Source organism: Lepus europaeus, chromosome 17 (genome assembly GCF_033115175.1).
Source record: "Lepus europaeus isolate LE1 chromosome 17, mLepTim1.pri, whole genome shotgun sequence".
NCBI lineage: Eukaryota > Metazoa > Chordata > Mammalia > Lagomorpha > Leporidae > Lepus > Lepus europaeus.
The window spans coordinates 66028682-66056239 of record NC_084843.1 but is presented as its reverse complement, the minus strand read 5'-3'; the positions used below and the strand labels follow the sequence as shown (position 1 = coordinate 66056239).

At 46.4% G+C, this 27558-nt stretch overlaps 1 protein-coding gene across 3 annotated transcripts in view; it reads left to right on the top strand.

Moving 5' to 3' along the window:
• KCNMA1 (potassium calcium-activated channel subfamily M alpha 1) overlaps window positions 1–27558 on the top strand; it is a 782784-nt gene that overhangs the window by 685315 nt on the left and 69911 nt on the right. For all 3 annotated transcript variants that reach the window (XM_062214106.1, XM_062214104.1, XM_062214105.1), the window contains exons 19-21: window positions 2816–2909; window positions 20483–20606; window positions 25048–25272. In XM_062214106.1, coding sequence (XP_062070090.1) covers window positions 2816–2909; window positions 20483–20606; window positions 25048–25272 — 443 coding nt within the window. The remainder of the gene's footprint in view (window positions 1–2815; window positions 2910–20482; window positions 20607–25047; window positions 25273–27558) is intronic.

Sequence of the window (27558 nt, the reverse complement as noted above, 5' to 3'; positions counted from 1 at the left end):
CTAAAAGTTTTCCTAGATCTGCTTTCTTTGAATACGTAGACATGGATGGAATCCATATAAAGGCTAATACTTAAATATGGTTTATATCCTACTTATGAGGATGAAGTTATCACTGCTTCTCTTGTGGGACCTAAGCCATACGTAATGGTCCCTGTCACACAACGTTCATATATTTAAGCTGGAGACATTGCCCCCATCTCTGCAGGGAACAGATCTGCATTTCCAAGCCACAAGTGCAGGAAGAAACCTTTGATCTCGAGTTGCGTTTAAGAAAACAAATCCCAGTTTAAATGCAATATGATTATGATGGATGATCTCTCTGAGTTGTAATGAAAATAAAGTTTCCTTGCATAGAAGGAGGCAGAACTGTGCCGCCACAGTGAGGTGTCTCTCTGGAGCTGGCTAACTGGTATGAACTTGCTAGTGTTCCATCAGAAGATCAGGGCTGTAAACAGCTAGTGACCAGCTGTAGAGATAATGGGTCCTTAATCAAAGAAGAGATCATTTATTACAGACCCTGTGCAAACAGGGAAGCAGAAAAATCCAGCAAAAATTCCAGTAAGAGTGACTTCTGTTCAGGTCTTAGCTTGTATAGACTCATTGTATAACTGAGCACAACCATTGGTAGTATCATGGACTTGAATAAAGTTAGCCATAGGCGAGGTTAGGTAAAAGACCTTTCGGGTATTGCATTAGAGGCTTAAGAAGACGATGTAGAAGAGAAGAACAGAATCGGATCCCCACAAGACCAACTCTAATGAACACACACACACACACACACATTCAGCTCAGCCTGCTACACAGCTAATCCAGGACATCCTGAATACAATATAACAATTGCAAGTGACCCATATTAAAAGGTGACCTTGTATTATGGGTGCATTCATTGTAAGACTTTCCATTCCTTCCAAGGTGGGAAACATGCAAAAGTATACTTACACACATTTCTATCCCATAATTGCCTGGAATGCCCGACCCCTATCCTGTGAAAGGAAGATGGATTCGGGTCAAGCTCAGGGTCCCTGTTTGCTTGCGGAGAGATGCATATCAACTCCAAGGGATTTTTTTCAATACCATTTATGTGGCTTGTATTTTTTTTCCTTTAATCTTTTAAGTGCTGTTTAGTCTCTGTGTGATTTGCTGTGGATACTCATTTCTGATAAGATGTGATACCCTCTGAGCCACATAGTCCCTGCCTGGAGCACTAAGTGACTGATATGGTAGTGGCTTGAGCAGAGGGCCTCTGGTGGGGGCAGGGGCAGAGAGGGGTGGAGCAGAGGGAGCAGGTGGTGGAGTGAGTGGGCTGAGAGCCTTAGCAGGTGCTTTCTTGCCGGCATTCCTTTCAGTATCACTCTAACCTCACACCACTCTCTGGTTCCCTTTCTCTGTGTCAGCCAGAATTTGGCCTACACCACACTGAGAGTAGGATAGGTTTGAACAGTCATTGGATTATCATAATCCCTTTGGAACCATGCACCCTAACCTGCTACATTTATTTGGGGTTTTCGGGAAGTACCATATAATGCATGCTCTGGTGTGGGTCTCCCTGCACAGCGTCATGTAGCTGAAATGGCATCTTCTCCCCCATCAAAGACACACACACCATTAACATATTTCTAGCTTCTTTCAACATGGTCACTGCTAACATTTCTCTTCTTAGCTTGAACATAACTGCCGTGCATTCTGAGTTTCAGGGGTGCTACCTGCTAGCCTCTGTTGCAGTCAACTCTAGAAATCTGAAGATTCTATTTTTCCTTCTTAACATTACAGCTTTAGCTTGAATTATGGGGTGGGGGTGGGAAGAGGAGGACTAGCATTTTGCTGCTGATGCCCTTAGGTGATGGGCTGGGTATGCATCTGCTAATTATTAAGCAGCACTCCTAAAAAGAAGCATGATAACAGGTTACTACATCTGCAAAGCTTTTTAGCAGGTTTCTTGGGGCAAGAGCAGTAGAGAGTGCCGTGCTGTTGGTGAGTGACGCTTGACATCGCTTAGCAATCTGTGTGGTTCAGACATTTGGAAAACAGCCTTTGGTTTCCGATCTCCTACGCTGCCCTCCATCCTGCCCCCTCTGCCACATTTTCAGAGATAGCTTTCAATGGCAGTCTCCTCCTTCACTCTGTCACTCTTCTCCGACCCAGCTCGCCAGCCTGGCCCTCTCTCTTCCTCCTGTCTTCATGCATTAAGGAAGGATCCCATTTGAAGGGATGAGAGCTGAGTTGGTCTGGGGATTCTGTGCCAGCATGCACCAATGTTCCCAGTCCTGACTGACGGGAACATTGGCTGGGAAGGCCCTGAATCCTTGCCTCTCTTCAAGGCTCTTTCTCTGGTGTGCAGGGACCAGGAACCTGTCAGCTGGTTCATCCGGAGAAGCAGCAGGCTGCCAGTTATCATGCTGCTTTGTCACATACAACTCTATTTCTGATTTGGGTTATGAGAAAACTCATTCGCTGAGCCAGCTAAGCAAAGTAACCCAAAGTAACTCGAAGAATACTGATGGTGTGTTCATAGATAAATCTATTTGTTATACAAGCAAATCACAATTTCTCCCACTCCCCCCACCCCGTAGGGTGTTGACAAACTCTTGTAGTCTTTGAAGTGCATGTTCAAAGGGTGGCGTGGAAAGGGCCCCCCCCACGCCCCCTAGGCTGGCCTCCCTGACTAACTCATTCGCTCTTTGCCATCGGGTCTAAAAGACAGCCATGACTTCTAGTGAGTGACTGAGCCTTGAGTGTGTGTCCTTTGATATCTCGCCCGTGTCTCGCCCTCTGCCCTCACGCCCTTCCTGATCTCACGAGCTGCCTGTATTTCCAGTTGAAGATGAGCAGCCATCAACGCTGTCACCCAAAAAAAAGCAGCGGAATGGAGGCATGAGGAACTCGCCCAACTCCTCGCCCAAGCTGATGAGGTAAGGACGGGGGCGGGGGCTGGGGGGGGGGGGAGGCGGCCGCGCCCTTGTCTCTCTCTAGCTCCCTCTCCTCTCCTGGTCCCCTCCCCACCCTGCCTCGGCCCAGAGCCGCCCCCACCCAGCCAAGAGTGAGCTGGGGGGGGGGGGGAGGGGAGCGAGACGCTTAGACGGCAACTTAAAGGCAGGAGTATTTACTCTGTCAGCTTGTCAGCAGTTAATGATAGAGCTGGAAAAATTCTGTCATGAAAAACAGTTTGAAAAGCTGTTTGAAAAATACATAGGCTTTAAAGTCTTAGCTGTCACCATGTCCTGTCTGTGTGTAGCTCCTAAACAGCAGTGGCACTAATGATGGCGAGAGCCAATCGGAGGAGCTGGCGGGCTCGGCTTGCCTGCGGCAAGTCTCTTTCTGCTGGAGCCCCTCCGAGGGCTGTTTTCTGTACTTAAGGCCATATGTGAGATGTATCATCACAATCAAAAATGAACCTGAAGATTACCTTCCTTTTATCCTGTCGATTGAAATCAAATTTCTGCTAATTGATTTTGACCGATAAAAAAAACCTCTAATAATCTGCGGACTTGCCAAAGCAAAGTTCAAAAGTAATCCCATTCTGCTCAGGCTAAAAGCAATATTAATTATGAAATACAGTGCGCTCCCTCGCTTCTTAATTTCGCTCTCTCCCTTCTTCCTGTCCCCTCCCTCTTTCCTATCTCCCTTCCTCGATCCTCTGCTTCCTCCCTGCTGCCCTCTCGCCTCCCTCCCTCTGTTCCTTCCTTCCTCTTTACCTCTCCCTCTAAGAGATAGTAGGTGAAACCGTCTCTCACCAGAGCTCACCGCAGGGTCCTCTTACTGACCTGTGTCAGTAAGGGAGTCTCCCCTTTTTGTCTGCTATTCGTCGGCCAACCACAGTGTGAATTTCCTCTGACATCCTAACACACACCTTGGAGACACAGGACGGATTCCATCCCTGCTCACCCTGCCTGGTTCCTCCCATTGTGATGTGGCTTCCTCTCTTGGTTGCCGTTGGCCACGCCCCTCCCTTTGATAGCTGAAGTAAAGCAAGGGCGATTTCTGTTTCCTGCTTGTTCATCACCTCTGCATCTCCCTCCACGTGTCTCTTTGTGGGACGTGGGCAAGGGCAGTCCCCGTTCACTTCACCTCCTGGGGGATGCAGGTTCTCGGTGGACGACTCACCCAGCCCTGTCCCCGTTGGCATCAGGACCACCTATTCCTGCTTAACATTTGCCTCCAAGTTCTCTCCGATCCCCTGCACTCAGCCTTGCCGGGATGTGGCTGATTTACATGCTTGTTTACCGTTTACGAGGAAGAATAAAACGCACCAACTGCCAAGCTTCTCATTTTTATGACGCCAGTTGTCATGTTAGCACTCATTTCCTATTGACTCACCTTTAGGTAATCGCCTTATCTAATGCTAATAGCGTTCTCCATGTAAAGGAGAGAGAGGGCCTAGGCGCTCTTCTTTGCCTACATTTAGAGAAGCAAATAAATAAATAAAGAGAAGTCTGAAAAATCTGAAACCTTTGGAGCCAAATTCCCTGTCCCTGTTTGCTATGTAAAGTATGGCTCATTTCTTTGATCTTGAGTAATAATAATTCTGAGGAGTTATACTGTTTTCATATGCTTCAAAGCTGTGTCAGACTTTTGCTGCTTAAGGGTACTTCTTTATTCTGTTGGCTCTTGGGTACCAGGATGACAAGTCTGCTGTATGAGGTGGAGGCTTTTTTAAGTCGTAGCCTTCAGCAAAACATCAAATTACCAAATCCAGGGTAACATACTTCTACACAAATGCCTTTCCTGTAGATATATTATACCATATATATTAAATACTTTAGTGTTACACGCTACATTTTATGTGCAATAGAAAGTGATGGTTTGAGGTAGCCTTGGGGGACTTTTTTTTCCACAAGCAGAAAAAGCTAGTGTATACCGTATCAAGTATGGTTTTTACAGGACTTTCTGCCCGAAGGCTTTTGTAAATAAGTAATGATCAACAGATTGGCTGTGGGTTTTTGAAAAGCATGCCTATGTCAGTTTGCATGATGGGGGAGAATTTTCAAAGTGGATCTTGCTTTCATTGCTTGCCGGAGAGGGGCTCAGGGAGCCAGTCATCCCAGGCTGGAGCTGTCTGCCCCGTGGTGCAGTGGAATTGCTAAACGTGGGTCAGGTGGTGGATGGAACTCGCCATGCTGCAGAACTCCGGCTTCGCAGGCTCGCGCGTTTGGGCTGCCGCTTTGGCCATGGCGGCTGTTGTGCGGCTGCTTTACCCGGACAGCCCACAGCAGCCTCTGTCGCAGTGTGGCAGGCATGGGTCATCCCGTGACCAGTCGGGAAGTCTAGATGCTCCTCCTTTGCCTTGACTTCCTGTATCCCAGGTACCCTACCACCTCTGATGCTGGGCCAAAGGTGGACCCCACTCCATTTTCCTTCCCCTCCAACCCATGAAAGAGGCACCCAACTCAAGGCTCTTGGGTTGGCATTAGAAGATCCCACACTGGCGCGGAGGCTGCCAGGGCCTAATTTTGCAGGATCGCTCTTGTTGATTGGCAGGAAACAGAAGGGCTCACCAGCTTCTGTGGCTTTTTCTAGTTCCCCTACCTCTTCCAACACCCCCTTTCTTCCTCTCTGCTTTGCAGAAGATAGGACTCCCAGGCCCTATTCCTTATGACCTGAAAAACCCATAAAGGAAGCTAATGACTTACTTGAAGTGGGTTTTTCAACACGAGTTTGTGGCTTGCTGTTGGAGCAGAATCAATCATTCTGAATGCAGGTGGGTTTTAGTGGCCTGTGGGCAGTGATAGCGATAGCTCCAAGAGAAATCCCGGTGCCCAGCATGGGCTAGGATGGGCTCTGATTTACCACTGTGGCTTCCGCAAATAAAAACAGGCTTCTGGGTGAGGGTTCCTCCTGCATCACCTGCCAGCAGGGAGTGCCACGGGGCCTCTCCACTAATGGGCTTTGTCTCCCCTTTGCTATGGGTCCGGGCTGGCTCTGGGTTTTAAGTGTCACTGAATTCTCTGTGTGCTCATCAGGTGAACAGCCTCGTTTATTGTGTCTGGATCCTGAGGTAGCGTGTTTCGTAGTCAGCCTGACAGAAAGCAACCCTCCCTGCCCGACTGAGCCAAGGCGAGCATCCGTGCCAAGCTCGGGGCAGGGAGGGGGGCATGCTGGCTGTGACAGATGGCCTCCGGCTGGACACTCATCCAAGCAGACAGAGCCATGGAGCTTCCCGAGACCTTCACTCTGCCTGCCTCGTTGATGTCTTAACATGAAATGATCTTGGGAGTCTCCCCTGTTTTTTCACTAAAATCATCAAGAACCTTGCTATGGGTTGGGCAGAGCTTGAGTGCCCCTCCAGGCTTTGTGCATTGAAACGTAATGCCCATGTAGAGGGTGAAAGCTGCACCCAGCAATGGCGAGTGGGGAGTGATGAGGATTAAAGTCATTAGGATGGAGCCCCCATGATTGAATTCTTATGGTTTTATATGCAAGGAAGGAGATCAGAAGACATGCACATGCACACACACATACACACTCACATGCACACACCCCTATCTCTCGTCAAATGATGCTGTGTCCCACCCTCGGAACTCTGCCAGCAATAAAGTCATTACGTGGTACGATTCCTCAACCCTGTACCTCCAGAACCGGGAGCCACAGTACACCCGTTTTCTTTATAAAATAGTCTGCCTGAGGCATTTCACCATACAAATGGAAATGAACTAATGCAAGCCTGTGCCCGGGTCTCCTGGCTTGGTGGATCTGTGCCTCCTCAGGGTAACCACGCCTCTCTTCAGATGCAAAGCATTGGAGGACTAGGAATGTGTCTCTCATTAGGCGACTGTAGCGTTCTTAATTTGAGGCCTCACAGAACCCACCGAACATTCAATGAAGGATCTTCCAGGCAGTCTCTCTCAAAAACATGAAGTATAATAGGAAGCATTTTTGTAAAAGATTTATTTATTTAAAAGGCAGAGTGATGGAAGGAGGGGGAGAGAAAGACAGAGTTCTTCTATCTGCTAGTTCACTGCCCGAAATGTCCTCAACAACTGGGCACAGAAGTCAGGAACCAGGACCTCCATCTGGGTATCCCACATGGGTGGCAAGGACCCAAGTCCTTGGGCCATCTTCTAGTGCTTTCCCAGGAGCTTGAGTAAAAAGCTGGATCAGAAGCACAGCAGCCTGAACTTGAACTCTGAGTTGAGATGCTGGTGTCTCAAGCAGCAGCTTAACCCACAATGTACTGGCCCAGCACTTGGTGTAATTTTAACTACCACTGAGGCGAATTCATGGGTTCCTGCCATATGCATTCAGGACCCCCAGTGGTGATCATTCATTTCATGGCCACCTTCAAGGAGCAGCTTTCTGAATGATGAGAATATTTCTCCAGTGGGCAGGTGGCATAGATTCAATGCCTGAACTCTCATGCTGTGTCCTCAAGTGGAACCCCCAAAGACTGTGCCTTTCAACTGCCTGCTTGTGTTCCTTTTTCCAGACGAATTCCTACACGGTCCATGTTTAGTGAGGGCTGACTGTGCTCAAGGTTTTGTGGAAGGCCCCTGAGGGATCTAAAGCAGGATGGGTTAGATGAGATCTCTGTCTTCACAATGCTAATGGTTTAAAGTAGGAGGCAGAGAAGGAGGTACAGTTGGCTGTCTGCATCCGTGGATTCAGATCTATGTTCAACCTAACTGTGGATCAAGGATATTTGGGGAAAGAATGTGTCTGTACCAAACATGTACAGAGGTTTTTTTCCTTGTCATTTTCCCCAAATAAGACAGCATGACAACTAATTCTATATTGTTTACATTGTGTTTTTAGCTATTACAAGTAATTGAAGTATATGGGAGCATATGTGATTTGTTTACTGTGTGATTTTACATAAGAGACTTGAGCGTATGTGGATTTTGATATTTGAGGGAGTTCTTGGAACCAAACCCCCATGAACACTGAAGGGCAACCACACTGGAAAATAGAGCAAGAATGACTTGTGGACTCTACTAACACTACTAACTCTACTAATGCTACTCACTCTACTCACTCTTCTTGCTACAAGAATAGGAAAAACCATCTTTACCCCTGGTTTGGGAGGCTGAGCCTGGAGTAGGAGATCTCATTTAACTAGCCCTGTGTGGTAAGATTTCTCTCCTCTTGTTCACTGTTCACCAGGTGTCAGATATCATTCTTAGAGTGTAATGCCTGTGAACTCATTGACTCCTAACTACCAGTCTTCCCCCGTTTTACAAATGTGGAAGCTGACGCACAGCAATGTTCAGTCTGGTCAATCTCGTTACAGAGGACACAGGCAAAGTGCTGGGGCCATGGTAAATGGTACAATATGGCAGGAGCAAGTGATCTTTGGACTGGCATCACTGGCGTTGAAAATGTGAGCGTATTCTCATAGCCAGTCATGAAGGCTGTGCCTTTCATAGGTACTAGGGACCCCTTACAGGTTTCTGGGGAGGTAGTATCCTAAGTAGCATTTAGAGAAGGTCCTTGGTGGCAGCCTAAGGGGTAGCATCTCTCTCAGGGCCCCTTTGATGCTGTCAACATGGAAGTGTCAAAGAGAAGGCCCACCCAACCTCAGCCTTCACCAAGGTTCCTTGGAAGCCAAACCATTCAGGGGCTACTGGCGAACAGTGCACCAGATGTGGGGTAGACAGTTGGACGGTGTTCTTAAGCAGCACACACAGCATTCCTGACATCAGTCCTGAGACTTGGAGTAAGGTGGAATAGCCATTCATGAGGGTTTATGTAGGATGTGTCGGGAAGGCAGTCAACACAAAGAGGGACCCCTCAGCTGGCCTAGCGTGGATAATCAAATGACATCCCAAGAGAGTCTCATGCCGTGAGTCTTAGAAAGCATTAGACATCAGTTTCCTGAACAGGAAGGGAAATATGATTGGACGAAAGCACATTATCCTCTTAGGCATCAGCTAATCATTAAGTGAAATAAACTCATCTGCTTGTTAAGTCTCCTTTCCTCTCTTGTGACTCATCCTTTTCTTGGGGTCTTTATGTTCGGACTTCCCACATCAGCGCCTGCCAATGTGACAGGTCCTAGTATAGAAAATGGCAAAAATGGCCTGAGTGAAGTCAGAGTGGAGGACAGAATGTCACCTTCACAATTTCTTCTGTGGGCAGAAAAAAAAAAAAAAAGAAAGACAAGACAGCCTCGCTAAGTAAATTCCCCTCATGATGCACAGACTAATAGCATATGACAGGCCCTCCTAGGGCTGGAGAAGAAGGAAATAGTGGGTGTCATGATGCCAAGGCATGGGTGGGCTTGACGCAGGCCCCTGAACAAGTTCATAATCAGCAGAGGGTCATTAACCTGTCTGCCGGTTTCTCGAGCATCTCACACAATCTCCTCTAGGACCGAGGAACATGGCAGTTCTTCAGGGCTGTCCCCCGAACATCAGCCAGTCATTTCCTTCTTCCTCTGCCTAACCAGAGGTGACCTATCAGATAGCAGCAGGAGTCAAACACCCAAGTAGTTGGACACAGAGAAGCAGGAAAGGACCCTAGTTTTGCCAAGGTGGTTCCAAGGATGGCCAGCAGGTGGGCGATGAGGGAAGGGTCGGGGGAAGCTCAGGGAACAATGATAGTTAGCAGGAGGGTAGAAACAGTATTCAAGGATGAATGAATTAAGGCAGGAGCCAGAAACCAAAAAAAGTCAGAGTCCTTGCTAAGTAGCAGGATATGGCTCACCCAAAAGTAAAAGGCAGCCAACAACGAGGCAGATCCAGTTGGGACCAGTTATGGTGGTAAACACCCAAATATGAGCCCTTTTAAAGGAGACTATGTTTAATGTCCTGTGTGTAACCCAGGCAGGGACCCACCCTTGTGGCCTGACACTTGTAAGTGCCAGATTGTTTTCTACAGAATGGAAGCAGAGGTGGGTGACAGCAGAGTAGAACAACGCCTTATGGTTGGTAGTTTTGTACTTTATGGGTACTAATACTAGTGTTTTATTTTCTCCTTTATATTTGTTTATTTGTGGATTGGCTCATAGAAATGGAGCTCTGGGCTGGCGCCGCAGCTCACTAGGCTAATCCTCTGCCTGCGGCGCCGGTACCCCCGGGGTTTTAGTCCGGTTGGGGCACCAGATTCTGTTCCGGTTGCTCCTCTTCCAGTCCAGCTCTCTGCTGTGACCCAGGAAGGCAGTGGAGGATGGCCCAAGTGCTTGGACCCTGCATCTGCATGGGAGACCAGGAGGAACCACCTGGCTCCTGGCTTCGGATTGGTGCAGCGCCGGCCATAGTGGCCATTTGGGGGATGAACCAACGGAAGGAAGACCTTTCTCTCTGTCTATGTCTCACTGTCTAACTCTATCTGTCAAATAAAAAAAAGAAATGGAGCTCTGCAGGAGAATCATTAGCATTGCATCCAGGCTGATAATTCCCATCAAGTACTGACACAACCCCAGCAACCATATCCACAAGCTTAGGATAGGCAACTTGGAAGCACCTTTGCTACCAGGCTGGTAACTCTTCATTCGAATAGCAGGGCCAGGACTAGGGTGAGGCTCCTCCTTGTGTTTTACACCCTGGGCACCTGACTTGCTTCAGCCCAGTCTGGTCCAAACCTTACTGAGTAGAAGTGTAGCCTTGCAGCCTGGGTGCTGCTGACAGTGGATACCATTGCCGCCTGGGTGCTCCTCTTGGACAACATTGTTTGGAGGTGGTTCTCAAACCTTAGCATGTGCCTGATTCTGACCCTAGAGGGCTTTGTTAAAAATGTCTCTTGTTGGCACTGTGCCACACCCTGCCGTATATGGTTCAGTAGATCTGGGCAGAGGCTCTGAATCAGCATTTTCTATCAGGTTCCCTGGTGATCCTGATAGAGCTGGCGGTGGACAGTGCAGCCTTTGAGAACAACCACTTATAAGAGAGAAACATGAAGGTGTAGGTGCCCACCTCTCAGAAGTGATCAGACTTTACACTGGAGCACTAAAGAGCTGCCTCATTAGAATCATCTGTGTCTATCACCATCAGCCTTATACCTGGGTCTTGTCTGCTCATGACTTCCAGCCGCAGGCTCCATGCGGACTCCAGACAGTCTTCACTTACAGTCCTGATGCTGTTACATCCCGATTCCAATGTAGCCCCTGTAAGTGAAAACCAAGGCAGGAGTCTAAAACACATTGTCACAGTATATCAAAGTGAACGGGTTGTCACCAGGTGCATTTTCTGGTGTCTGCAGAAGGTCTGGTGAGTTTCTGCTGACTGTGTCAGGGGTGTTCAGAGACCAGAGATCATGCATCAGCTCCTTACAGTAGTTTGGTTGTTTATTGAGTGTCTACCATGGCTTCCAATGAGTTCTGAAAATCCATGGAGGAGAAAATTAGAAGCAGCTCACTGTCTAGCAGGTGCGGGGAACATTTTTATCTGCCAGAGGCTAGTTGTCACTTCATTTGTTGACCATGCAAAATTATCAAGTTAAAAATTAGCCTTCTATGGATTTCTTGAATTTGGAGTCCCACCGGCGGTTGCCTTGGCAGAGCCAGACATGATGATGGTGCAGGTCTTTTCTGGCCCTGGCGCTGGATGTTTCCCATGAAAAAGACATGCAAATTGTTATCTCTGGCCGGCGCCGCGGCTCAGTAGGCTAATCTTCCGCCTTGCGGCACCGGCACACCGGGTTCTAGTCCCGGTTGGGGCGCCGGATTCTGTCCCGGTTGCCCCTCTTCCAGGCCAGCTCTCTGCTGTGGCCAGGGAGTGCAGTGGAGGATGGCCCAAGTTCTTGGGCCCTGCACCCCATGGGAGACCAGGAGAAGCACCTGGCTCCTGCCATCGGAACAGCGCGGTGCGCCGGCTGCAGCGCGCCTACCGCGGCAGCCATTGGAGGGTGAACCAACGGCAAAAAGGAAGACCTTTCTCTCTATCTCCCTCTACTGTCCACTCTGCCTGTCAAAAATTAAAAAAAAAAATGTTATCCCTGAAGGGACAGCTCATCCCGCTCCAAGTGCTCCCAGGAAGGGAAGTCGATGCCAGTGTTGGTGAAACACTTCCGCCTTGCTGGCAGGTCTCAGAAGTGCTCAGCTATCCCCACTACAGTGCCTGATACAACAGACACGCAAGTCAACCAGTATGCCATGATGGACTCCCTGGAGAGGGCTGAGACCTTGGCTCCACGGAAGAATTGGCTTTGAGCTAGGGGGGTGCTTGCAGTGACTGACAAGACCTTAGAACGGGATGCGGCATGAGGTCCTGCAAACGAAGCTGAGGAAAGCGTGCAATCCTCAAACGCATTTGTAGCTTTGCTCTTTCATAGCTGTGGTTGGTTGGTTACTTGCATTTTAGTGTACATTTCCAAAGTCCAACACTGAACCCAGTGCCATAGGACACATGAGGTTTGCTGTATTGTCCTGTAAGAACTGTGCTCTTTAAAATATAATACTGGCTTCCTTGCAGCAGGTTTGCTAGGAAGGGGATTTGTGGTTTAGCTCTAGGCTGTTGTCTTCAAGGCAGGCTTTTTGTGCTCCTGCTATGGCAGGCATTTAATTCACTTCCTGAGATTAATTGATGGCAAGTGGCAGTCTTTGCTCTGCAAACCCCCAAACAGAGATCTTTGATTCTTTATCTGAAGTCAGGCATGCTTAATTTCTAGCTGTGGATGTTGGAGATGTGAGCTGAGATGCAAGGAGCATTGGTATGAAAAATTTAACTCACTGGGGCTTCTCTGTTATAAAAAAGTAGGTATTCCTAGACTAAGCCTTCGGATATTTGGGACATGACAAAGACTCACCCAGCCTTAATTGCGTACTGAGCCTCTCCGTAGCACATTGTCTTGACAAGGGCTCATGGGAAATTTTCTACTATTTATTCATGCAAGCTGTGCATTTCATAAATGCCTGCAACACTGGTTTCTCTTTCCTTGCAGCTTAGAGCACTGTGGCTTGGGGCGCTCTGATGGAGAAGGGACAGGTGGAGGGTGCAGGTCAGGGGCCCAGCAGTACTGGCTTCCAGACATAAAGACCTTTCCACAAAAGCCTTGCTCTCCTCCAACTTGCTGGGCCATCTGAGCCAATTAGCTCACCGCCCTGTTTCTTGTCTACACCCAGGGGTTGATAATAATAGAACTTACATACAAGGATTATTGTGATGGGTAATTCATAAAATGTAGGCAAGAGTTTTAGTGCGGCAGCATTTGCCAGGGTTCAGGTCATGTTGGCTGCCCAACGTGGAGCAGCTGTAGAGGCAGTAGCAGATATAACAGATCATTATTGGTGGACTGAACTGCCTTTCCTGTCTACTTTCATCCTAACCAGGGCTAGGATATGAGTAGATCCTGAGATAAGCATAAAGAATGATAATGCTAGTGGTTAACATTTCTTGGGACCTGTTCTGTGGCATGATCTATATTCAAGGTATAGCATGTCTGTAATCATGAAATCCTCAAATGCAATCCATTGAGTAATGATATTGAATATTCCCACTTTATAGATAAAGAACAGAACCTGAGCAAGATACAACATGGCAAGTAGTAGGTGAGGCAAGATTGGAAAATTGGCATTTTGGTTCTGGAGCTAGTGCACTTAACCAGTGTGTTATGTTGTCACTAAGGAAAGGGTTGTTTCCTGCCCTCAGTTGTTTCAATTCCAAAATTCCTCCTTTGAAGGTTAATTCTCTCTCATTTTTTAAGATTTTATTTATTTACTTGAGAGGCAGAGTTACAGACAGAGAGAGGGAAAGACAGAAAGAAAGGTCTTTCACCCACTAGTTCACTCTCCAAGTGGCCACAATGGCTGGAACTGGGCCAATCCAAAGCCAGCATCCAGGAGCTTCTTCTGGGCCTCCCATATGGGTGCAGGGGCCCAAGCACTTGGGCCATCTTTTACTGCTTTCCCAGGCCACAGCAGAGAGCTGGATCAGAAGAGGAGCAGCCGGGACTAGAACTGGCGTCCTATTGGGTGCTGGTACCACAGGTGGAGGATTAACCTACTGCACCAGAGCACCAGCCCCTAGAGTGTTATTAAAACCATTCAAGAAGGGCAACCAGAACCATCCACTGAGGACTCTCTAATACCCTGGATCCTAGTTTCCTTATTTTGTAAATTTGCACAAAATGCGGTAACAAAGTACCATAGATGCCATGTCTTAAATAATAGAAATTTATGTCCTCAGCTGTGGAGGCCAAAAGTCCAAAATCAAGGTCTCAACATGGTTGGTTCCTCCTGAGTGTCATGAAGGAAAGATCTGTTCCAGGTCTTGCTCCCTGACTTGTGGGTCTCTGTCTTCTTCCCGGATCTTTACATGGCTTTCCCTCTGTTCATGTCTGTCAAATTTTTCTTTTAAAAGGCCACCTCATTTTAGCTTAATTACCTTTTTTAAAAGCATATCTCAAAATACAATCGTGTTCTGAGCTACTGTAGCTTAGGACTTCAACATACAAATTTTGAATGTGGGACATGATTCAGTTTTTTTTTTTTTAATTTGACAGGTAGAGTTATAGACAGTGAGAGAGAGAGAGAGAGACAGAGAGAAAGGTCTTCCTTCTGTTGGTTCACCCCCCAAATGGCTGCTACGGCCGGCGCTGTGCCGATTCAAAGTCAGGAGCCAGGAGCTTCTTCCTGGTCTCCCATGCAGTTGCAGGGGCCCAAGCACTTGGGCCATGTTCTACTGCCCTCCCAGACCACAGCAGAGAGCTGGACTGGAAGAGGAGCAACAGGAACTAGAACCTGGCGCCCACATGGGATGCTGGTGCCACAGGTGGAGGATTAACCAAGTGAGCCATGGTGCCGGCCCCATGATTCGGTTTTTCACAGTGATATATCAGGTATCCATCACCTAATGGAGTTATTTTTGCTTTAAAATAAGGCATCCACATTGGCTGCTTCATGACAAATGAGCTTTGAATTAATGATGGTGCATTTTAGGGGAGTTGGGAATTACTGTATGAGTTGAAAAAATACAGGGAATCATTATGAAATGAAAGGCAAAATGTAGTATAAACCCTTGGTTGCAGCTAAGTGGTCTTTATGGAGTTCTCTGAGAGCCTTTGAATGAAGTTCTTGGGATTTTGTAAACTGATGATGTTGGCTTGCCTTCTTCAGGGAGGTTTCTGATGATCCTTCTTTGCATGTACAACAGGCTGCCTAATCGCTCTGGGTCTCCCCAGGTCATAGCAACATTGATTGGTGTGCTCAATCAGAAATGCTTGGGATTTTCTTACAGTAGCCCAAACCTTAATTTGTCAGCAGCCATTCATGTGGATAACTGACTCTTCACTCTCCACCTATGTCAGAGATCTCCTTGAAGCATAAGCCAACCCCAGATGCTTGACATACAGAAACATAAATGGTAAAGAAACGTATCCTGGCTGTACTGAAGTAATTACCAACTCCATGTTTCTGGAATGAATCATATTCTAAGCTTCTTCCTACATAGTGGAAGACAGTGAATGCAAAATAGAGCTGGCCTCTGATGCAATGATGAAGTCATCCATTGCCTGTGTTTCTTATCTCCCATCTTTGCTCCAACAGTCTTTCTTCATGTACTCAGTATACCCAGGCTTTTGAATGCCCAACAGTGGTCCAACACTTCCAGAATCCTTCCAGCTACTTCTCTGCTCAGTGAGAACACACTACTTCAAACCTTCAAGATCTTCAAGGCACACTCAACATTAATGGTGAAATCTCTATAGCTCTAGCTCTTCTGAAGTGTCTCAAATAGTAGGAAATCCATGGTCTTGGGAAACAACTCATTTCATTTTTGAAAGCTGTCCATTTTTTTTACAGCATTCTTCCTTTTTTGGAAATGTGTTTCTTTTTCTCTGAACTCATACAGAATTTCTAGAGTTGTCCACAGTTGATCCTGCGGAACCAGTGGAATCCACCTGCCATTTGGTGATTGCCAGTGCATCCCTGAAAACTTCTTATAGACCTGGTCCAAGTCTCTTACACCTAGACAAGGCAGTTCCATATGTGACATTTCCAACCAAGCTTTTGGATGTCATTACTTGGCCTTTTTTATTGGGATCTCAGTTCTCTGAGGGGCCCAAAATGGCTACTGATGGATCAATACTAAAATTTAAAGAGGTTCCTCTTTACATTTCATGGCTCAGGCCAAATGCTACCTTCTTTAAAGTCTTCCTTGATGGGACTCAGTTGGGCAATGAGCAGCATCTTTTGTGGTATCCTTGTACCACCTAGGACCTTACTTTGCTTATGCACCTACCACAGTATATCATAACTATTGATTTATCTTTGCTTTCTTCTGTTACATGGTGCCCTTCTCTTTGACAATGGACTCTATCTTAATCATTACAGTCCCTCCATTCCTGGCTTAGAATAGAGGATTTGTGCTGATTGATTGCTTTACTGATTCAAGAAACCAAAATTGGAGTTCCAGATACTGTGGCTGGTCAGAAAAAGAAATGTCTTTGTGCGGAAGATTGTTGATGTTCCACAGATGAGACCCTTTGGGGGGAGTCCTGGATGTTGCATATTCACATTATGCAGGCTAGGCTGAGAGATTTGTGGGGAGCAGAGTGTAGACTGGCGTGCTTCTGAGACTTCCTGGACACTGCTGTGTGTCCCAGTGCCAGTCATGACAATCAAGACTAGTGTCTTCTTCAGCTCCCCAACACAGGTAACAAAGCATGACCTTAGCTGGTTTTTTTTTTTAAGATTTATTTATTTATTTGAAAATCAGAGCCACACAGTGAGAGGAGAGGCAGAGAGAGAGAGAGAGAGAGAGAGAGGTCTTCCATCCAATGGTTCACTCCCCAGTTGGCTGCAATGGCCTGAGCTGCGCCGATCTGAAGGCAGGAGCCAGGAGCTTTCTCCAGGTCTCCCATGTGGGTGAAGGGACCCAAGGACCTGGGCCATCTTCCACTGCCTTCCCAGGCCACAGCAGAGAGCTGGATGGAAGTGGAGCAGCCGGGTCTTGAACCGGCACCCACATGGGATGCAGGTGCTTCAGGTCAGGGCATTAACCCACTGCACCACAGCACCAGCCCCATGACCTTAGCTTTTTTTTTTTTTTTTGTACTTTTTACCAAATGGCAATTGATCATCAAACTTACTTATTTACTTTTCTACAATGAGGATTGCAGGTCGTTATGCCCAAGGAATGAGTCCTTCCCAGGACATGTATCTTCTTCTTTAAGATTCATTTATTTATTTAAAAGTCAGAGTTACACAGAGAGAGAAGAGAGAGAGAGAGACCCTCCATCCACTGGTTCACTCTACAATTTGCTGCAGTGGTCGGAGCTGCACCCATCTGAACCCAGGAGCCAGGAGCTTCTTCCAGGTCTCCTACATAGGTTCAGGGGCCCAAGGACTTGGGCCATGTTCTACTTCTTTCCTGGGGCCATAGCAGAGAGCTGGATGATAAATGGAGTAGCTGGGACTAGAACCGGTGTCCATATCAGATGCTGGCATTGCAGGAAACAGCTTTACCCGCTATGCCACAGCATTGGCCCCAAGACATGTATCTTCTAACAGGAATTTTCACCAGCTTGCTGTATCATTTGCTTGTTTGCAGATACTATGTGAATGTAGTCCTAGCTAAGACCTAAATACAGAAAATACTAGGGATAGGTCTCCACTCTACCAGACATAACACTTTCTCTCCACTAGACAAGCAGGGTGAGAGAGAATAAGTCTGGCTCAGTATCTTCAGGGCAACATTATTAACAGCCTCTTGCAACTGAAATATGTTCTTCAGGGGCTGGAAAGTATTCATTTTGTTTATTTTCTCAAACCTCTTCTCTATGGTGGCTTTTGTCTAGCTACCTATCCTGGAGACTAGGTTTCTATAGAGCTACTAGAGATTCTTCAAAGATAAAAACCAAAACTCAAGGCTCAAACTTTTCCCTTACCCTAATCTGTTATCAGCAACTTCCTTTTTATTTTAGCATTTTTGTCCCAGTTCAGTATTTGAAAGATGGCCAAGTGTTTTACAATACCCTAAAACCCCCAAACCACCCAGCCATTGAGATGCTGCTCTGAGTTGGTGGGTGTTAGACATGGCAGTTCCTGGAGTAATCTAGCATGTGTGTTGAGGATAACCTTGGAGGATGGTCTCCCATGGAAGCTGGCAACTAGTATAGCTTCAAAGCAAATTATCCAGAATAATTAAATGAAGTCAGAGTTTTTCCCACTTTATGAGAGGGTGGGGAACATTTGGGGGTGGGGGGTGGGTCACAGTAGGTATTTAAAAGGTTAACTCCTGGAGCTGGCATTGTGGTGCAGTGGGTAAAGCCTCTGCCTACAATGTCAGCATTCTATATGGGTGCTTGTTCAAGTGGCTGCTCCACTTCCAATCCAGTTCTTTGTTAATGCACCCGGGAAAAGCAATGGAGGATGATCCAAGTGCTTGGGATCCTGCCACCCATGTGCGAGACCCAGAAAAAGCTCCTAGCTCCTGGCTTTGCCCTGGCGCAACCCTGGCCGTAGGCAGCCATTTGGGGTGTGAACCAGTGGATAGAAGATCTCTCTCTCTCTCTCCAACTCTGCCTCTCTCTAACTTTGACTTTCAAATAAATAAATCTTAAATAAATAAATAAAAGCTTAACTCCAGGTCTGAGACCATGTCAGAGACACTACTGTCCCAATCTCCATGTCCTGGACATATAAATGAGAAATATAAAAATTTCAGGGGATGGGGCCAACGCTGTGGCATTAGGGGGCTAAGCCTCTGCCTGTGGTGCTGTGGTGCTGGCATCCATATGGGTGCCAATTTGTGTCCCAGCTGCTCCTCTTCCAATCCAGCTCTGTGCTTATGGCCTGGGAAAGCAGTGGAAGATGTTCCAAGTCCTTGGGCCCCTGTATCCATGTGCAGAAGAAGCTCTTGGCTCCTGGCTTCAGCCTGGCCCAGCTATTGTGGCTATTTGGGGAGTGAACCAGGGCATGGAAGATCTCTCTCTCTCTCTCTCTCTCTCTCTCTGTGTGTGTGTGTGTGTGTGTGTAAGTCTGCCTTTCAAATAAAATCTTAAAAAAAAATTCAGAGGGAGAAATATAACATAGTATGTGAATATCACCTTTTGATTCTTTGAAATGGGTCATTTAATAGGTAAAATCACTTTATAATAAACTTTTGGAGTTTGAATCTATATTATTTTCACTATTTTTTAAAAATGTATTGACTTGAGAGAGAGGGAGAGAGAATGCTCCTATCTGCTGGTTCACTCTTCAAATGCCTGCAGCACCTAGGACTGAAGGTGGGAACAGGGGACCCAGATTTCCCCAGTGGGTGGCAGGAACCCAATCACTTGGGCCATCGCGTAGGGTGTGCATTAGCAGGAAGCTGGAGTCAGGAGCCAGAAGCAGGACTTGAACCCCAGCACTCCTATATGGAACACAGGCATCTTAGCCTCTAGGTCAAATGCCCTCCCCACCTACTTATATTTCCTACCTTGGTTAACAAATATTATGTGGGGGAAGAAAGCTCCATAGTTAGGTGTGCCTGGCAGGGTCCTCATTGTATGTGGTCAGTGCAGAAAGCCACAGCGACCTCCCCCAACAGTGCAGTGCTAAGACCACCGTGGGCAGTGAATAGGACCCAAGATGCAAGCGTTGATTTGAAGCTTGTCAGATGTGCCTGCTTCTGTGGTAATTCTTAAGGCTGTCATGTCAGTGAGGCTCCACCAACCCCTGGGAAGGGGGCCACTATGGAAGTGTCTTCCTTTTCTTCCCATAAACACATCACGAGAGGGTAAATGTAGCCCTGTGAGTTTGCGACAAGTTTATTAAGATGCTCCTGGGCTGAGGCTCTCATCCAAGAAACGCTGCAGTTGGGAGGAGAAGGTGGAGATGCTGGTGGAGGGGGAGGTGTCATTGGGTGGTTAGTGAAAATACAGTTGTCAAGGCAAGGAGAGAGGGTGGTGTTTAGTATTGAAATCATGTATCCCAGATGTGGGCATTTGGTAGTCAGTCTGCTCTGAAGTGGCACGCTGCTGAATCTTTAAAGGGCTTCAGCCGGAGAGAGCAAAATCTGATTGGGCAAATTGCTAAAATATTTAAAGAGCAGCCTGTTAAAGCTTTTACTGCGAAGAGCATCGCGTCAGAAGTTGTAGTCAGAAAGAGTGAATAATTGGCTTTCCATCCCCACACCAGTCAGTCAGCATGAGGCTCTATTCCTATTGTTTCCTCTTCATTGCCAATGCTAATAGCAACCCTTTGGTGAGCGTGTGCATGCGTGTGTGTGTGTGCATGCGTGTGTGTATGTGTGCGTGTGTGTGTTCTGGAAAAATTGGATAGTTGGTCAAGCAAGAGTCCAGGGAGCAAGAGAGCCCCATCAAAAGCTAGACTGAGTCCATGAAATGATGTGGCTGAAGAATATTTAGGGAAAGAGAAGCAGAAGAACGGTGACTGCCTGACAAAGGTCACCTGTACTTCCAGATGAGTGGGGGTGGTTTAGGGCTGTTGTCTTTCAAAGGATAGATTCTGTAAGCAAAAAACCAAACCAAAACAAAACTCCACAAAACTCTTCAGTGACAGCCACTTCTTTTGCATCTTTCATCCCCTCTGAAGGGGAACTCAGGGGACACTTTGCATTTATAATTTATCACGTTTTCCACTTAAGTTTTCCTGTCCTTTCCTTCCCAGACACGACCCCTTGTTAATTCCTGGCAATGATCAGATTGACAACATGGACTCCAACGTGAAGAAGTATGACTCCACGGGGATGTTTCATTGGTGTGCACCCAAGGAGATAGAGAAAGTCATCCTGGTGAGTGAGGAACCTGGGAATGATGCCACAGCTACATGTGCTAGCAATGAGGTTGTGTTAACTGAATAGTGGGCATGATATAGTCCCTGGCCAGAGACTGAAGCAGATAGAACTCTGATTAGAATATGAGCTGTGAGTAGAATTTTCAATCCATGAATATTTATTGATTCATTACAATAGCGAGTGGTCAGGTGCTGTGTAAAAGGCATCATGGGAATTCTTGAGTCCGGGCTCTGGAATCAGAACTTGCCTTTGTCATGTGAGCCCATGGCCTTGGGCATGTTGCTTGACTTTTTTTTCACATATTTCTTTTATTTGTAAGATGAGATAAGAATGATCCTAACTTACAGGGTTGCAATCTGACATATGCTTCTATAAAGTTAGCTGTTATTATTCTCATCATTATTAAAAGCCATGACGAAGTCTGGGTGCTGCCTTCTTAGCATATGGTGTGGACAGACAAGTGCATTTGCTGACAATGACGGTGAACTCTGGTCCACCTTGGGAAGGTCAGGATCTTGTTTTGTTGTTGGCTCCCGAACGTCCCCACCTCAGCAATGGGCTTCTTCCTGTCCCAGGAACATCAGCAGAGCTAACACTGCATCCTGCTCTCTACCTTTGTCATATTAACAGCTTTAGGTTTTAATGCCAGTGTCGGCTTTCCTAGAGTGGATTGTTTTGCTAATCCATGAAAATGGATTAATAATCAAGGAAGGTCACAGGGAAGGTTCCTCTCCTTAGTGTTTCTAATCCTCAGACTGCTGTGGGCTTCCTTGTTCGCCAGCCAGGGAAGTTGACCATTTCTGATGACGGGACTCCCTTCACTAAATAAGAATGGGGCCAGATCGCCACAGTGGCTTTGTACTCTAATCCAGCAAGTTCCCCCTCTGTTTTTATCCAAGTGTATATATTTTTTTCAACTTAATTATAGGCAAGCATGACAACCGATACAGCCTCATGCTGGAGGCTCTCTCTGAGGTGTCAAAATTGCAGACAAAGGCACAGAAAGTCAGAATTCTCAATACTCATTGTCCAATATATGAGGAGTACAAGAAGTTCTAACCACAACGCTGCTCTGTGTATTTACCTTGTGGTGTTCTGTCCACTACGCTGTTGCTCTGGTGACATAAGCTTAGCTGTTACCCACCTGTGGTAGGTCATAGGTGGAGTGCCCAATCTGATACCCAAGGTTGTAATGATTTGCTTTGATATTCCTGAGGAGCACTTGCTAACGGACATCCGATCAACATCTTTCCATTGGGAAAGAGTTTAAACAAATTCATCTGAAAAATAGCATCCTTTACAAACTATTTATGAGAAGCCCATTATAAATGCTAGGCAGCGTTCTTGTTGTTAGAGATACAAGCCCTACTGAGTGCTATTGTAGAGCTGTACTCTAGTGGGAGCAAAGAGATCTCCAGGTAGGCAAATGAATATGTGATATATTCCAAATACACGTTGAACATCCCTCGTTCAGAAATCTGGTGTCTGAAATGCTGGAAAACCGGAAACTAACATGACACCACAAGTAGAAAGTTCCACATCTGACCTTAAGTGAACAGGACCCAGTCCAAATGCAGGTGCACTAGAGCTATTGTATAAAATTACTTTCAGACTAAGTGTATAAGGTATATATGAAACATAAATGAACTGCTTGTTTAAACTTGAGTCCCATCCCCAAGATATATCATATGCAAATATTTCAAAATACAAAAAAATCTGAAATCCAAAATAGGTTTAGTCCCAAGTGCTTTGGATAAGAAATTCTCAACTTGCATTGACGAAGTGCTATGAGGAAAATAAACCAGGGTCTTAAACTAGAAAGAGACTGGCAGGTACTGTTGAGCCAGTGTGATAAGCCCTCTGCCAAATGATGTTGGAGTAGAGATGAGAATTGTAGAAAGGGCCACGTGGAGATGCTTTGAGGTATTACATACCCACTGGGCACAGGACACTAACTGCTTTGGGGATCTGAGTATATAAGAGATGGTCCCAGTCTTAGAAAGAAATGATCATCTAATTGGAAAGAAGATGTGAATGTGAGTGTGAGGCAAAAGTGGTGTTCAAACCTAGAAGAAAAGGACCATCTATGTTTAAGTAGCTCAGCAACTCCCATCAGAGGCAAACAAGTTGCACTTCAAAGAGATTTGAGGCTGTGAGGGCCCAGCTCCTTGGAGGATGGGTAGAGAAGCACACGAGTAGTTTCTCTAGTGGGTTTTAGACCTGGCAGAATCGGGCTCTCCAGGGCAGAGGTGCAGGCATCAGGATCCTACAAGGTTCTCCAGGTGATGTTTTTGCAGCTGGTCTGAGGATTGATGTGTTGAGTCCCTGTTCTAAGCTCCTGGGATCAGCATCTGTTTCCAACCCACTCTGTTAAATGGTGTGACTTTTCCATCTCCCCGTTTTGGGTTTCCAGCTTCAACTCTAGACCCAGTTTGTAGTTCTCCAGCTTTTTGAAGGGAGTCAGCCTCTCAAGTGACTTGGCCAATTAAAAATAATTAGGAGGCCCAGTGCAGAATGTGGCATGCTGGTTGACTCTCTGCTGGTAGTACCCAGGCATTCCCAATTCCATGCAGCCCAGATAACTAACTCCATGTCTTCTCCACGGAGTGGTGATAGATTGTGTGAGCTCCCCTGGGCAGCCTCTTTGGTCACAGTTTATAAGACGTTTCTTTTAGCCTGTGTCTCAGCTTGCCCTGTGCTGTTACACAAGGAAACCAATAATGGTGACAGCCTTGCTTTATTCTAACGATCAGGGAATGAGCGCTAGCTTCCTGCTCTCCTTGGGGGTTACTGTAATAACCCTGACATTGTAGTGAATTGCAAAATTGGCATTTAAACAATCAATACACCGGTCAATTCTAGGAATTAAATCAAGCAGGGTTTGATGTGTGCAGTGGACATTAATATGCCTTCCCTGAAGCGTTGTAAGCCACACGGTTCCATGCAGGCATGCGGTGGGTGGGCAGGGAGGAGGGGAGGTGAGGCAGGAGGCACTGGACCAGAAGGAGAGGCAGAGACAGGCTGACAGCTGGCATCCTTGTGCTGTTCTCTACTTCTGTAGCATGGTGAACATCAGGGCCAGCAGTAGCAGGGAGCCACTCACACTGCCTGGGTTCCTTCTCTAAAGAGAGTGACTCTGTAGTTTCTTTTGTGTCCTTCGGAAATACGGACTTGGAGTTGACCTGTTGCTCTTACTGATCTTTCTTTAGACCCTTTTAATGGTCATTGAGGAGAGGAGGGCCTTTCTCTAAATGGCTTATACAAGGTGGACCCTCATTGGACCAGGTCAGCATTGTTTGTCTATAAAGTGGCATACGGTGAATAATTTAGGTTTTGTGGCTTTAAGATCTCAGGCACAACTAATCAACTCTGCTGTTATAACCTGAAAGCAGTCATGTTCAGTACCTAAATGAGTGAGCTTGGCTGTGTCCTAATAAAACTTTATTGGATTTTGAATTCTAGTCTTTTCAGATAATGTGAAATAATTTTTCATTTTTTTCCAACCATTTAGAAGTATAAAAATCATTTTTGGGGGGCTGGTGCTGTGGTATAGTAGTTTAGGCCTCCACCTGTGGTGCCACCATCCCATATGGGCACCGGTTCATGTCCTGGCTGCTCCTGTTCCAATCCAGCTCTCTGCTATGGCCTGGGAAAGCAGTGGAGGATGGCCCAAGTGCTCGGGCCCCAGCACTCTCATGGGAAACCCAGAAGGAACTCCTGGCTCCTGGCTTCAGATCAGCCCAGCTCTGGCTGTTGCAGCCATTTGGGGAGTGAACCAGCAGATGGAAGCTCTCTCTCTCTCTCTGTCTCGCCTTCTCTCTCTCTGTAACTCTGCCTCTCAAATAAATACATCTTCAAAAAAACATCTTTAGTTTACAACGCACAGAAGCCTGCAGTGGGCCATGTTAGGCTGTAGGCCTCGATTTTCAGCCCCGGGCTTTAGATGTTGTGTTCTACCTGCTGACGTTCTGTTGCAGCTCACTGGTAAGTCTGGAACGGAAAACTCGAACTTCTCTAGCTGAGACCAGCATCGGAATCGGAGCATTTCATCGTCATCACTGCAAAAAAGCTCAGATAGATAGGCCTTTCACGTTATCAACAAGTTCACATTGATAAACCAAGACTTTCCTCCTTAAATAACATAACCATTCATCTTCCCTCTGCAAATCAGTATAGAAAATGGACTCACGTGCATGGAAGCTGTGTCTTTATCAAAGAAGTGGTGAGTATAGGTGTGGGTTTGTGCTTACATTTTTTCTATCAATATAGTACTTTATGGTATATGCGTGTAAATAACATTGATAAAATAAAAAAACAATAGCACGTAGGAAGCACCTAGCACTGTTTCCTTGGTCTCTGGCACAAGCGATCTTTTTTCCTCCTTATGCAACCCTCTGGAGTCTTCTCCCTAGCGCTCACTCCCATCTTCCTGCCACAGACGCGGAGCGAAGCCGCCATGACTGTCCTCAGTGGCCACGTGGTGGTCTGTATCTTCGGCGACGTCAGCTCAGCCCTGATCGGTCTCCGGAACCTGGTGATGCCGCTCCGTGCCAGCAACTTCCATTACCACGAGCTCAAGCACATTGTGTTTGTGGGCTCCATTGAGTACCTCAAGCGGGAATGGGAGACGCTTCACAACTTCCCCAAAGTGTCCATATTGCCTGTAAGTCCAAGGTCACATCATTGACGCCCTTCTGCTCGTTCCCAAAAGACAATCCCAGAGGGACGTCCTTGTGGCAGCTTTGATCATACCTCGGCTTCTCCATCTGGATGTGGGTCTGAGGACCCGGTCCTCCCCTCTGCTCTGAATAGGAAAGTCCAAATCCTGGGAGACTCTATTAGGATGAATTTACCACCAAGTTCAGCCCCTTGGGAAGGGTGAAGTTTAACTGATACCAGGTGTATTGACCGTATCTGTGTCTAGATACTCTCCCTCTCTCCTATCCCAACTGTAGAACATTGCAATATTGCGATGGTTATAGAAAGAAATTGCTTGTAGATCTATTTGAAGCATTCTGCTGTCCTATTAAGGCATAGGGAGGCTTTGATCTGTACCACCTTGTATTTTTGACTTAGTAAGTGTAAACAACAGAGTTCTTTATCTTGGCTGTAGCCAATCCCTACTGTAAGCCAGGCCCTATCGCCATTCATTCAGAAACCTGGCAGTGTTTCCAGGCCACTGTGTGTATGTCTCTGTGTGTGTACACTATATGCATGTGATGTTCTTGATTGCAAAACAGAAGGACCTCAATCTAAAAGGAACAGTTTGAGACTCCACAATTTAGTGTGAGCATATAGGACACAATATAGCTAATCAATTCCTAATCATAGTCAATGTCTTTCCCACAAATTACAGAAAGGGTATTCACTTAAGTGCTTGACACTGTTTTCCATGTCACAAATCACGCAAACATCATTTATCCTTCGGACATTTTTCTCATAAGTTCGTATCTGTAAAACATAGAAACTTTTCTTTTTTTTTTTTTTACATGTCAAGAGGTCTGAGTTTCTCCACTCTTAGGAAGCCACATCTGTTATTTCTATCATGAGCTTCCATAACCCCAGAAAAGCGGGGAAAGCAGTCAAGTGTTGTAGTTTGTTAGAGAAGACATGAGGCTCTGTCCTCAGATAGTACTCATTAGTGGCCACCGCTCGTCTTTGCATAGTGCACAGTAGGTACATAATAAATATTTAAAGGAAAATGTCAGAGCTCTCCTCGATGCAGGGCCCAAAACCTACTGCCTTAGAAACCCATGCACTAGGCAAAAATAGTCACCTAGGAACCAACAGGCAAGCACAAAGCAAAGCATAAATATATGCATAGTTGGCTAATTTCAGAAATATGATAGATTTGATTATTATCTTCCTATACACTCCTCCATGTGGTTCCCTAACCACTAACAGTCCCTTTATGAAGAGCTTATTATTTTAGATGGATATTTGAGTCTGTGTGTATGTGTGCGTATGTCTGTATGTAAGTGTGGGTGATGCTTTTTGTACATGTATATGCATGTTGTATATGTGGATGTGCTTCCTTCTCCCTGCTCTTGTACACATTCCTGCCTTCATATGAGTGATTGAACTCTCCTATTTCCAGGTCCTTTTCAAACCCTCCAAAAATCTGACATACATAAGCACAAGAGATTTGTACAAAACGGGCCCTCATCTATGCCATCACATATGTCACTGTTTAAACAGTATCCTACAGATAGGGCCAGTCCAGAGAAACTCAAGAGGCTCCTGTGTATGTCATTTGTATTTCTTATGGTTTGGAATCACGTGTCTATGACTGCACAGGGAACGTCCTATATCACAATTACTGCTGGAGTCCCTACAAGGTGAAAATTAAAAGAATATGGATGTAGGCACTTGGAGCTTATACACTGGCAGAATGATTCAGGAAGTTGATCAGAATTATTTTGTACTATGAGGAGAGAATATTCTCCTCCCTGTCTTGAAAGGTACTGCTCCACAGCCTGGAACCTGTGTCTCCCAGAACCCACAGCACTACAGGCGCCTCCCTCCACAGCTACAGTTTCCAGCATTAGTTTGGAGTCTGGGAATGGCATCATGACCACCACCAGTCATACAATAGGATCAGTGGGTTCCATATCTTCAGACAGGTCATGGTCTCTCAAAGTCACTTCCCTAGGAACAGGGGTGAGAGGAAGATATGCAGAAGCAGTTGGCCACGTGGTCAGTGAGTTGAAGGTGACACAGGTCCCCAGGCTGGCAAAGCAAAAGCTCAAGTCTGGTTGGTGACCCAGGAGGCTCTTGGCCCCTGGGAATCCCGAATGATGCTGCGTGGCCGCTGGCAAGCTCTGACATGGGGTGTCTGTCCTGGTTCTCTCTGCTGCAATCCCTCTTGAGGACAGAGAGCTCGTGCAGGTCATGGCCCTGTCCTTGCACCTCTGTGCAGGTTTACCTGTGGTTACATCCCTGGATTGTC